The following is a 13,891-nucleotide window of genomic DNA, read 5'->3' on the forward strand; positions in this document are numbered from 1 at the left end:
AAAGGTTATTTTGCAGTTCTTTAGAAGCAGTATCATTTTAACCAGGGCCAAAAAGCATCATCAGAAGTCAAGAAATGAGATAACGATTTTGCTTTTTTAACTTTTTAGCATAAAATCTCCAAAATAAAAACCACTCTTGCATAGTGTTAACATGCAACAGCAAAAAATAATACAAAACCGTAGACTAATAAAGGAAAGAAAGTTTTATTAACTTGTGTAATTACGTTGAAAGCACTTATATATAATATTTCCATTACTTCTTCTCCATTTCCAGGAGAGTATTTTTAAAAAGCTTTAATTCCCTGGGACTCCTCAGGCAACAAAGGGAACCTAGAATTGAATGCAACTTGAAACAAAGGCTCACCAACTCAGCTACTCCCAGCAACACAAGTAAACCCAGATATAAGTAATTGCAAACAGCGCAATGAGACTCGCACTCCTTTTACAGCAGCCTACAAATCACATCCCATCACAGCCTCTCTGCTGGGGCCACTTGCACATTGCAGCTGAGCAGGTCCAGTGGCAAATTACTGCCTGCAGTGTCCTTCCCACTCCTGGTTCCACACTCCTGCAGGTAACTCCTGCTGCTGTCTCTCAGCCCCTCCGAGATGCTAAACTGGCGCAGAGCTGTTTGTATTCTTCGGAGAGTAAATGCTCTGCCAGTTTAGCGCTGCTCAGCCAGCGGGCAGCAAGCAGCAGCACCAAGCACAGTCATCTTCACAACTCTGAAACACACAGATCTGTATTTCACTGCCTGAACACAAGAGGAAGAGTACACTCAGGTCAACGTGCTGAAATAAGGACTGCTTCCCAAAACCCAAACCTATACTGATGAACTCAAATTAATGAACGTACAACACAAGCCACAGCTCCTCGCATCCCCTGGGGCAGTAGCACTGATGTCAGGTGGGATGGCTGGGATTTCACTTCTGTATACATAGCAGGGGTACGTTTGGTTTGGGGGTTTTCAAAAGGAACTGGACAATGCACTTTTCACCCCGTTGCTCAAATTTACAAGTTTAAGAATACATCACAAAAGTGTTGCTGCCTGCACATTAAGTACCACCTCATCAGTAACTCCTAAAAATCTTATTCATCATTGACTTTGGTAGATTGTTGCATCCTTATTCAGTATCTGGGAAGCAACTGCCTGTCTAGAAGTCTACTAAAATTGAGAGATGCATCTATGTTGAAAAATTTGTCAAACTGAATTTTCCCCCAGCCTGCAGGCTACCATCTGCTGAACTATGTCATGCATGAAACTCTAGATACAAATTAAACTACAGTGAACATAGAAATATTTTTTTTCTTTTCTTAATGAGGTCATTACTGGATATTTATCTTGGTGACAACCAAATGTGCCCACTACTGCATTGTAATGTTTTTCTACACATATTTCTTTTTATAAAGTCAAACCCATTAAGGCTTAACTAGCTTCATAAACAAAAAAATGCTTCCACTTTCTAAAGCAAAGATAAAACATTGATTAAGGTCCTGATTTTGCAAGGCATGGAATGCATTCAGTTCTTAGTCTTCTTTGCAGATGACACCTATTAGGTCCAAGATTTCAGTATTCACCTTTTGAAAATTATCCTCAAGTGTGACCTAAGTTACACGAAGTACATTTTTGACCATCAGATAAATTTTAGATTCTCTAGGAAGGATGCATTTAATAGAGTATGAGAGCTCATACCGTATCTGAATAGGTGTCTGTCTTTTTCCTCTTTGCCCGACTACAGTACATGCAGAATGATTACCTTACCTTTATGGACACTGTAGGTTCATTTTTTGCATTACCATACATTGGGAGATAAGGGATTAATTTATTCCCAAGGTTAGAGCAGGAACGACAAGGGCAATGAACCTACTAATTTTTATGAACTTTCAAGGACTACTGACACATTAGTGATCGGTGACTTCAACAGGACACAAAACCAAACAGTTTGACACTAACTCTGAATGACTGCTGCACAAAGGAGGCAAATCTCATTAAGAGAGTTTGAGCAGACCTTGAAACAAAGCTCAGAAGCAGAGAATTTGCTAGCCTGAAAACTGGCTGCCCATTACAGCGAGTGTGATGGAGTCCTGGCTGCTGCTGTGCACACAGACAGGACACACTGCCAGCACAGATGTGCCCAGGTTCTGCTGTGCCCGCAGGGTGAGCACCAGCGAAGCACAGTCAGTGTAACTGCACAGCTCCAGCATCTTCACCCCAAACCAGAACCTCCCTCATGCCAAAATGGCAAATCGTACAAGGGATAGGGTACTACTCTGGCCCAGCTGAAAACTTTTCCATACCAGAAAAGTTTCAGATCTGGCCCTTCTCGTCCTTCAAATAGCACAAAGTGCAAGATAAATCTTGATATGCTTTGCTAGGAAAGGAGGCCTACCAAAATCAGTACTGGCACCTTCATTAACCTCCTCCAGTTGTAATTAAAGAACCTGTGTATCCAATACCAGAATATATTAAAAGATTATATTAAACATATCTGCCAATGAAGGGTTAGCCTCAGAGTCCTGGTATGTGATTCCCTGTATGTTTGTGTGTCATCTTTTCATGTCCCAGTGGCTTTACCCACCCAAGTCATGTGCTTAACAAATGCTTTTTAACACTCAGCTTGTAACACTTCTCCGTTAACTGATTCTCCATTAACTGAGAAACTGATAAATCCATGCAGACACAGGAGCCAAGAACTTCATTAAAAATGTACAGGAAGAATTCTACCACTACGCATAATGAAAAAGTAATCCATAATCTATTTCTCACATGAAAAATAAAAAATCAATAGATGAATTTATGCAATTCCTTTTTCAATTTGGTTATCACTGGCTTGGAACAATTTTTTCCAAATTATTTTAAAAACACTGTATGGTATGTTGATTTCATGATAGAAAACAGCACTGGAAATGTCTTTAAAAGAAATTTTAAACCAATCTCCTTCAAACAAATTAAAATACAAGCTGACACAAGGCAGTTTTACGGTAAAAGGGAATACTACAAATCCAGAGGTCTACGTGATTCTTTATTTTTTGTATTTTCCATCTTTCCATCTGCTAGAACAGTTACCTCAAAAAGGCAGGATGGCGAGAACACCACTTTCTATCCAAAGGATTATAAATGTTGTCATGCCAAAATCTCTTGCAGTGGAAAGATACTGACAACACAGCTGAAAATGTCCTCCCCGCAGCTACATTTGTCTAGTTTTCAGGTCAGGGCTATCTCAAAAACTGAAAAAAACCCCACAATTAACTGGAAAGTTTGGATGTTCTGGCAAGACATTTTCCTGTCACAGCTTGAACTTATGTATCATCCCACAAGATCCTAGATTTTGGGGGTTTTAGCAGTGAATTAATTATTTTCCTCTTAAAACAAATAAAGTGTATGTATTTTAATGTAACAAGTATCTTTTCAGGCATCTGCTGCCTGCAATGAAAAATACATAGAGAAAACACTTCCTATCCACATCTTCTAATTTTTTGCAGTAAAGAAATGGTATTACACTGTCCATACACTGATTTTTGAATGAAGTTCATCAGCTCACAACTGAAGAGGAGAAAGTACCAAATTCCATGCTGGTGAAAAAGGAGCTTTGTATGTGGGTCAGGACTTAGGAAGAACTGAAAGTACCTGGAGGGAAAGCTTCTGAAGATCCCTGGTTTATTATACCTTTTTTTTTTAGACCACTGAAGCCTCATCACATTTTAGGATACACTTGTTATATTAGACTGCCTCCACTTTTCATTATCCCACTCAAGAGGTGGCCTTTCCCAAATATTACTACATCACCAGCAAAAGAAATCAAAGCAGTTTTTTCCACTCACCATGGCTGATGACAAACAGCACAATGCCAGCATCCTGGAAGTCAAAGCCACAGACTCTCGTGGAGCCAGCTGGGTAAAGACTCTTCCACACAGAAACTCAGGCCTGTGGTTTGCAGACCTTAGCAGCAGCCAGAATGAGGAGTAACCACAAATTTATAATTTTATGCCTAGCAAGTAGCCAACAGACATGAACAGTACTGCTCACGTTTTAAAGTACAGACAAGGAAAGAAGAGAAAAGGAAGGGGGGATGGAAATCAAGTGAATAATCAGAATTTTCTGAAAGAGAATGAAGATACTACTTTGTATGTTTTCTATAATGCAATCCAAATAAATCTTCTAGGAATAAAGTATTTTAACATTTTATAATCTCTCTAATGTGAGCCTCTATTTTAGGTGTACTAAAGGCAGTTTATGCAAAAGCTTTTTTCTTTTTAATCCTGTCTGACCTGAAAAGAAGAGGCTGCAAACTCCATTACCCTAGGAAGCTTAGTATAAACCCAGAGCCTGTCTAAATTGCCCTACATAACTTCACATTAGGGGTGGGGGTTTTTGTTTCTTTCTATTTTTGTTAGGTTTTATAATGCTGTTTTGGATCCATAGTGTAGGTATGTATAACAAAAAGCCAAGCAGCCTCTGTAAAGCAGCCAATAGAAACAAATACAATGACCTTTGACACCCAGCATTTCAAATGTGCTAAGGGTCTCTAGAATGAGGGCAAGCATCTCATAAATAGGACTCTGTAAATTAGGACAAAAATAGGCCAACCTGGGCAATTTGGCCATGGGAGAGAATCTATTTTAACCAGAAATAGGGTTCACTTCTCTCTGCTGACTTTTTATTCCTTATTTTGTACTTCCTGTTTTCTTTTAATATGAGACTTCATGACAACCCATAACACTTTTCAAGATGCAACTTCCCTCAGCACCCCATGAGCAGTGGAGAGTCCACCTGTTCATCTTTATGAGCAGCTCTCACTTTCCAAGGAAGTCCTGGAAGCCTGTTGCTATAACACAGTAGCAAGAAAACTGGGATCTCATAGTTACTTCAAACTGAATATCCATTTATCTTCTTCGATTCCATCTGGGGCCAATATTTGGCACAGCTTTACTCACTACAAGATTCCAAGAGCTTGACCACTCTTGCCATAGCAAGATGCAGATCCTTCATAAATAGAGGAAATTAAAAACAACCTCCAACATATTAAATATTGCTTTTAACAACAATAATTTTTAAAACAGGCATACACAAAACAAAAGCTGGGTTGCTACTGAACAGGAAAACCTTATGGGTCTAAGAGGATGTCTGTTAAATTCTGCAGTCTTTTACAACTTCAAAAGATAGTGGTTTTCAGTCTAAATCCCAATTAAAAATCGAGAAATTTTAGGAAGAGGATTTCTTCCTTCCTTCTCCTTAGGACAGGAAGAAGACTGAAAATTTACCTCTACTTCTCAAAGTAAGCACAGGCCCAGTATGTCTACTAAAAAGCCCCCTCTTCAAATTCCATCATGCCTTGTCACTCTCAAGTGACAATCCTCATTACCAGTTCTGAAGAAAAAATGACAACTCCATTCTAGGCAGAACTTAAAGCTGAATCCAAAATGATAAACCTGCATTTCAGATTTGACAATTCCACATTTCACTGCAACACTGCCCGATTCATTCAAAGAGAGCAAACAACATTCCTGCCTTGCATGCAGCCTCAGTGGGACACCCCTCTGTGCTTTCACAGCTGTGCTATCTGCACTCCCACACATCTCGCCTCTGCAGACAGAAAGCTGCTTTAACAAAACTTGATGGACAAGACCGTTCCAGAAGTGCCACTGACACTTTTAAAAGTTCAGCCAGTACAAATCCAGAAATAGCCAGGAAAAAGGATGTTTGCCTTCACAGACTACACCATGTCCCTCACATACACTTTTCTTCTGGTAATCCTTAGGAATATACTGGAAAAAAAAAAAGAACATGCATACAAAGCTGATCCTCAACAAGAAAACAGGCCTTGCTTTAACATACACATTGATGAAACTGAAGAAGATACAAGTATGCTACAAGTGAGCAAACTCACATATAAATCTAAAAATGTTGTTTACAATACAAAATTCTAGAAAAACTGAGCATGAATTTAGCTACATAGAATCTTTCAGTAAGGTTCAACTCCTTGCATTTAAAGATGAAAGACCAAAAGTTTCTGTACAGGAGTATCCTGTGATAAAACACAGTCTTTTCTACAAAGTATGTGTACTTTACTTTTTTTGAATAACCAGAAGTTCCCCTGCAAAAAAATTGATATGCACTTAAAAAAATAAAAAAATCAGTCCTTCAGAATAAGATGATTCTATGTTTGTTCCCTTGGGCTTTTTTCATTTTAAAAGGCAACGTTTCTTCTCTTAACCATTTAGCAGGCCAAACACTTCACTGAAGTTGTACTGTACTAGGGAAAGCTCCATCTACTATTCCTTAGTGAAAGCCAATCAATCACCTGCAAAGCACAAAGAGGAGAGGCAGTGACTCTGCTGACAGCCTTGCGACCAACTGCACCAGTCCATGTCTGCATGAATGCGTGCAGTGGTTTCTGGTCAGCCTCTTCTAAAGAAACTTCTGTTAAGAGCTTTGGTGGGATTCCTAGTGAGCCAATGCAGTTCTAACCGAGCAATAAAACCACACTCAGAAGCACAGAACAGCCTTCTCTTTATAGACAACTAATGAGAACATGCTAATTGAGTAAATTAATGAATGAAGAGGCAAGACAGTTTCCAGTGTTCCATTTTCAATTCCTTTTATAACGGATGTATTCTACAAAACTTAACTTGAGCTGAAAATGTACCTGGATTGCTTCAGATCTTTGTCTTCTCTTTACAGAATCAACAACCACTTTTTCCCCTCAAAACACTGATCCCAATTGCATGACAGTTAAGCCACAGGGCTGTGCTTTTGGGTTTTAAAATAGGAGCAAAATATTTGCCTTTTTCTGCCTCTAGCTCCTCAAAAAATGGAGCCTTACTAGAAGACATGGGGGAATACTGGAGGTACAGCAGCAAGCTGGCAGAGCGCCCCAGTGCTGCCTCATGTTAGTGACCACACAGAATTCCCAGAGCCTGTGCCTGAGGGGGGACTTAAATGAAATAATTTTAATTTTAAACAAAGACCAGGATGAAAAACCTCAAGCAAGTGCATTAAATTTTAATAATATGCTTGAGAATGGAGCTTTTATTCTTAAAAATATTCACCAGTTAGCATGCCTCTCCTGAGAAAATAAGAAGTGTCCTCAGCTTCCAAAGGAATAAGAGGAAAGTGGAGTTACTTCACAACAATTGTTATACAGGACTGAAAATGCTGGATTACACCTGTAGAATTTAACTTACCTTAACTGTGGCTATAAAAGGTATGCAAATGAAAAGGGTTTTTTAACACTTGAAAGAGTGGATCAAAAAACTTACATCAAAGATAGACAGGCATGCTATCAGACTAAGTATGTCCTTACCTCTGTTGTTAAAAAATGTGCGATTTCATCATTCAGAATGATGAAATCAATCTGAATCAATCCTCTTTCCAGCTCTCTCCTATGAAATAGCCTGAACAGCACAAAAAAAACCCACACAGAAGAATCTCTGGAGAGGATTTCCTTCTATGAGAATTCCTTGTAAACAGAAATTTTCACTCCTTCAGAACTGATGCTATTTCAGTTTTACAAAATCAAAGTCTTATACAAATGATAATGTAGCTTTTCACAACTGATAATAGGTTACTTGTCCAAGATAATGTATAAGCATTGGACTGTAAGCACATCAAGTTAAATGATGAGTACGGTACTTCAAATTTTCCAGTCTGTAAGCCAGCCACCAGCAAAGGTGGAAACAGGAAACTATATGCATATTTGTTGTTTAAGAATAATGCATTTCATCTCCTAGCAGGTCACTGAGGAACCTCTACATTAATTAGAATCATGTTTTTACATAGCTCACTGCAGAGAAAAGTGAAGAGGAATCCAAGGCCACTGTCTGCAGTTGGACCTCAGCTTTATCTATAGATTAATTCTGCAGTATACCAGAACACATAACAGAAAAGGAAATATGAAGTGGCAAAATAGTAAGAAACGCACAGAAATACTGAACACAGTTCGACTTACCTATGTGATAAAGTCCTATCCAGTCAGTTGGATCTACTTCTTCCTTAATATCCCAGAAAATGATGAGGTTCTGAGACTGTCCCAAGGTGTATTCATACATGCTGGCTGTCAGACTAGACCTGCTATCTGAGGTGACTAAATCAGTGTCACTGTTAGCACGCTGCAAGTTCATGTTCTCAGGCATGGTGCCCTGAGAGGCCAGGCTCTGCAGGTTCTCGGGGCTCAAGGTGTACCGGAGCTGCGGGTTGCGACGGCGCACGAAGAGCAGGTGTTCTCGGGCTGAGCTGGCCATCTCTTCTCCACTTCTGCCAATTCACGTAAAAAAGTTGTTGTTCAGAGATCTATCACAAAGAAGGAAAAAAGAAAGTTTTAAGTGAGACAGGAGGTGACTCAGTCAGTTATTAAATGGAGAAGTATTAGCTCAAAAATGTTCCCACAGAAGCCTGAAACAGACTGAGTACAGTCTTTTTCTTCATTGCTCTACCACTGCAAAGAACTGAGCATCTGTACATTTAAAAAACCCATGATTCACTTACAGCAAAATTCAGAGTTAGCCATACACCACGAAATAACATTTATAAGCCAGAAAACAGCAGAAAGCAAATCATCCAGGATAATCTATGAAACAAAAACAGCCACAGCAACAAAGCTAATTTAACTCTGGCCTTAAGAGTGAAGTAGCCTTATGAGAAAAGACATAATGAACTCATCTTCTACCATAAAAATCATAGCAGTACATGATGTTTATGGTAGTTTCAGCAATACTCTCTATGCACTGTTTGATCAGCATAAGTGTTGAAGAGAATAGTAAGGTTGGACATATTTCAGTAGAAATATTGTATCCCACATTCATGCTACTATAAAATCATCTTGTAAGGATTTTACCTTATAAAGTACAAAGCATAGCTTCCAAGGTCCTCTATACCATACAAAAACATGTCAAACCATTGACTGAGGTACTTTAGACTACAGATATATCCAATTAGTCGATTCATCTGTGCAGTCAAACTTTTTTTTGTCCATTTCTATTAGAAAAGAGAGGCCTTAGGAATTCAAGGCAATTTTTTCAGCAAAGGAGCTGTCACTGACTGTTTTCATCCAGCCCTGAGCAGACACTTCCCTGAAGCGTCTTCCCTGAAAGGGCCATGCCAATATCATCACACCATGCATTCAGAACCAGAACTTGCATTTCATTATCCGTAGCTTCTAAGTTATTGTCATTTGAAAATAAGCCCTCACATTACTCACAACTTGCAATATATCATAACTTATCTTCAATTTTATTTTCAGTAATATTTCAATGTATGGATGGACTCTTCAGGCATACCAAAAAGAATGGGAGATGTTTTGAAACACTAAGAACAAACGAAAGGGAAAAACAAAGTTCAACTTATCCAGCTGTGTGCAGCATATCATACCTTGTATGTGATTCAGCATCAAATAATGCAGAAAAGGAAGGAAACAAAAATTCACTTCAATAATTCTACACATACAGAAGCGACACAGAGATGACCACGTGGACTTCACAAAGTACATGACGAAGTCTTTCCTTACATGAGGAATATTTTGGCTGCAAACACATTTTACTTCTGGTGCTGGATGTCAGCAAGGTTGACTACCTCCACTCTGCCATGTTCCCACACACTCTGACATCAGGGTAGGTGACAAAAGGGAAACTTTGGTTAAAAGGGCTTTTTTAAATGAGAGTCAGGGAAGTTAGTATCTTGTTTCCCTAGGCAAAGCCTTATTCACTAGATCTGAAAATCCTAGAGTGTTTTGAGACCAGAAAAGTTGGTAAGAAACAGCCACCCCCTTCCCTACAAGCCAGTGAAACACACAGGGATCAGCCTTGTGAGTGGCAGCACACACTACAGTTAAGTGTTAAATGTCACACTGACAGAGTTCTACACCCAAGTCAGGAGGTCCCAATTTGCTCCTGAGGCTGCCCACCACAACAAGCAGTTCATGCTCCACAGGAATCACATGAAACCTCAGCGCCAGGAGATCAGGCAGTTTTAATGTCACAGTGTGACAGAGACCTATTAAATTTATTTTCTTCTGTCCCACAGCCACAGATTTGTGTATTTTTGAACTACTGTGTGTGGTGGTTTTATGGCAGTAGAATCTCTGCAAAATAAGTGTCATGCAGGAGGACTACAGACAAAGACAAAGTTTTAATAGAAGCAAAGAAGAAATTTCCTTCTGCTGCAGAGCCTTACACTGTACCCAGGGCAGCACTGGCATTTGTTGGAACATATTGAAAATTTATACGTGGCAGATGGACAAACTCATCTATGGTTAAGGACACATGAGAATTAACTTATACTAGCCAGGACTATGCCACAGTTTGAGAGATGAAAATAACTGGAAAAAAACATTAACTCCTTTGCAACAGTCCGTTTTCTTAAGTCCTAATGCCTACCACTCTGGTGAAACACATTCGTTTCTGAAAGTAAAGTAAACCACAAATCTAAACACTGGCTAACTTGTTCCATCCTAGTCATAATTCCAAGTGTGAACTAAACAAACCACATAAAGCAACTGAAAATAACTTGCAGCCAACAAGTTAAACTCACATGTAAATGAGCTCCTGTTGCATGTTAAAGGAAAAAAAAAAAAACCTTCAAGCATTCAGGACTCATAAGCTTTTACAGCATCTTCTAAATGATTAAAAGAGGTCGTAAAGGGACCCTCAAAGGGGCCCTTATGTCAGATAGTACTCTGCTATGTAGTATCTCACAATGAGATTAATTAAGGATATTTGTGAAGAGAGAAATACAATACTTATATTGTAAAGGGGAAAAGATGATTGCCATAAAACCCAAGCCATAAGAAGTGACAGAAGGGCAAGAAGAGCCACTACTTCAATTATTTGTAACCCAGAAAAGAGATGAGAAACTTACACAGTGCCTTCCTGCCTACAAAAGAAATTAGTTCATTGGGTTAACAATTCCTGATGTCTGTCACTAATAACTAACAGAACATTAACACATACATCCTACCATAGACTGAAAATAAGAATTATCCTCCCACCTTCAGTTCCTGCTAAGCACCACTGAGCATTTGCACCCAGACATGCTGTAAAGACAATGCCCAGGATTAGCTGTGTGCACCTGCCCTGCCATGAAGGTTGAGCTCATCAGGCTGAATGCGATCAGAGCAGTGCTATCAGTCAGTACCACACCAAGCTGGCCAGGCATATTGTTTCATGAAGGCAAACTGAAATGTTCAACCTAAAAGCATAGGAAAATACAGGCATTCAGGGAATCAGCAGATACTAACGTTAGCAAACTATTTCAGTTGGAAAGTGAAACCTGTATCAAAGCTGCTTATCGGTATCACAGCATTTTCTTCAGTACTTGACAAGCTTATAGAGAACTAGAACTGATTTCCTCTTAATCTCTAAGTGGCCCAAGTTCAGGATTATTTCTATCTAAATATACTCCCCAATTACTAACCAGAGGGACTAGAACTGGGAAACAGTTCCATTTAATACACAAAATACAGACAGGAAAAATCCTCTTTCCCAACCTTCTTCACTAAAGGAGGTTGACAAGAAATGTCAGGCCGTTTCACACAGCCAAATATTCAACAGCTTAAAAAAACACATGAATGGATTTCCAAGAGTTCCAGCATAGGAATAACCAAAAAATCCTACCCCACCACACAAAACAAAGCAGAGTTCACATGCTGCCCTGTTTATCTTACTCCTACCAGTGATTCATTTCTTGTTTATGTAGCGCTCTTTGATGCGGCTGACGGGTGCTGCTCCCAGCCTCCTCCCAGAGCGCTGAGAGTGAAGCAGCTCGGCAGGGCCGGCCCCGGGGCCCCGGCCTGTGCTCGGAGCGGGGGCTCGGGGCGCTGCCGGGGATGCGCTCATTAACCCCGTCATTAGCAGCGGGCACCGCCTGCTCTCGCCGCCTCGCAGAGCCCAGGCTCCCTGCCCTCGGCAGCGCTCCGCACACGGCTGGCTCTGCTGCTGCGGGACACACGGGCAGGACACACTGCATAACCCAAATGTCCCCCATCCACGGGATCACCGAATCGCTTAGGTTGAAAAAGACCTTTACCAACATCCAGCCCAACAATTAACCTAACGCAGGTTTGTAAAAAGTTTTGGATTCAGAGTTCCAACACAGGTTCACCGCTGTCAATGTCTGACAACTCCTTTCCCTTGGAAATTTTCCCTAATATTCAATTATGCTCCCCAGGGCAGCTTGAGGCTGCTTCCCCTGGTCTTTCTGCCTGTCACCTGGGAGAAGAGACTGACAACCGACTACTTTAAGGAACTTGTAGAGAGCCATAAGGTTCCCCCTGAACCTCTTCTATTCCAGCCTAAACACCCCCAAGCTCCCTCAGCTGCTCCTCACAGGACCCTCACCAGCTCTCCTGCTCTCCTTTGGACACATTCACATCATGCTTGATGTAATTCTCGAATGCCTCTCCCATGATGAGATAAGCAATGCCCATAATTATACAGGCTGAAGAACACATTAAGAATACAAAAAACAGAAAGCATGCTGGTTTTCCAATTACACCCTGTGTGACACTGCTTTGTTCAGTACGAAGATTTATAAATGCTACAATATAAGGTTCAAACTGACCATCAGTCTGAGCTTAAGGTGGCTGAGAAAATGCTTCTTGAATAAATTCAGAATTTGGAGAGCCTTCTCTGCACAGGCCTCAAAAATAGCATATTTTCTGTGATAAGGCAGGACTCTCCAGTCCCTATACTGGCTTCAAACCTGCTAGAAACTCTGGCAAAAGCAGAATAGTTCAGAATTCACTGTCGGCTGCAAAACCCGCCTATGCACCCGGGTGATGGTTAACCATGATCCACTCGTATGCTTCACCACTCTGCATTCACCCTGCTTCAGCACTAAAGAGCCTTTCTCCCCTCTAGAGCTGCTGTGCACCTCTGCCAGCAGGACAGATGGGCCCCCCCCAGTAAAACCCACTAGCTACTTACTCAGCACGATCATCAGGAGCTGATTTGGCTTGAGACAAAGGGATTAACTGGATAGATCTTTAACTCAATAGTTTCCTTTCAGGCCTGTATTTCACTATTTCAGATAGCAGTTTTGGTCTACGAAAAATAAAATAAAATAAAAACACTCACAACAAAATAATAAAATCAGATAAAGCTGGCATGAGGCATCCTTTTCTCTGCTGACAAAAATGAGAGAAAGGCTTCATCCTTCTGCCCAGATGTCCTTTTCTTGTTACTCCTGCTGGAATATTTCCAAGAATTTCTACTCATCAAGTTTTCTGCAATCCACATAATGGAATTTCTCTCAGAAGGTATTTCACTGATTAATAGGATTTTTCCTCCATTAGCTAACATTCTGTCAGATCCAAGTTAAGCTAACACATTTGGATGCTTCCTATTCAATCACCAAGATAAAGATGAATATAAAAGCTGTCACAGTATCTCTTCAAGAGCCAAGAAAAATCAGTTCTTTGTGATGTCTATTTTTCTCCATTGATTAACAAGGAGAAGGTAATAAAGCCTTTTCACTTACATGACCATGGCTATACCCTAAGTCTTTAGGATTTAGTTCATTAATTAACAAACTTGAATCACGTACTGGAAATTTAATTTTGTTCCAGTAGCTCATAAAATACAGTGTTTCAAAAATGTAACTATCATCATATTACATAACTGCACAGTTCTGAGCAACAACAGCAGGCAGAAAGTTATGAGATCCTTCAGCTAAAATATAGTCCTAACTGTTCAACATTGCTACCTAGAATGCCTGAATGCTCATTAAGTCTGTGTGCTTTAAATTACTGGTTATGCAGGTAGATGATACAAACAAGTCCAGAGATGGCAGGGAGGCAAAAAGTGATCATTCCAAACCTAGAGAGTTTGTGATCTGATGAAAATCAAAAGAGCGATGTCATAAACTGGAAAAATCAAATCATTACACATCTGACACCAT

At 40.1% G+C, this 13,891-nt stretch overlaps 1 protein-coding gene across 9 annotated transcripts in view; it reads right to left on the bottom strand.

Annotated features, from left to right (window-relative positions):
- The window catches only part of HECW2 (HECT, C2 and WW domain containing E3 ubiquitin protein ligase 2), a 166,298-nt gene that overhangs the window by 87,391 nt on the left and 65,016 nt on the right, over window positions 1-13,891 (bottom strand). For 6 of the 9 annotated variants that reach the window (XM_086897047.1, XM_086897038.1, XM_086897041.1 and 3 more), the window contains one exon: window positions 7,950-8,290. In XM_086897047.1, coding sequence (XP_086753173.1) covers window positions 7,950-8,241 — 292 coding nt within the window. In that variant the 5' untranslated portion in view covers window positions 8,242-8,290. Of the gene's footprint in view, window positions 1-7,949; window positions 8,291-11,663; window positions 11,805-12,918; window positions 13,036-13,891 lie in introns of those variants that run through there. The other 3 variants (XM_086897044.1, XM_086897043.1, XM_086897045.1) reach the window with 2 other exon arrangements.

Source organism: Cyanistes caeruleus, chromosome 7 (genome assembly GCF_971803275.1).
Source record: "Cyanistes caeruleus chromosome 7, bCyaCae1.hap1.1, whole genome shotgun sequence".
Taxonomy (NCBI): domain Eukaryota; kingdom Metazoa; phylum Chordata; class Aves; order Passeriformes; family Paridae; genus Cyanistes; species Cyanistes caeruleus.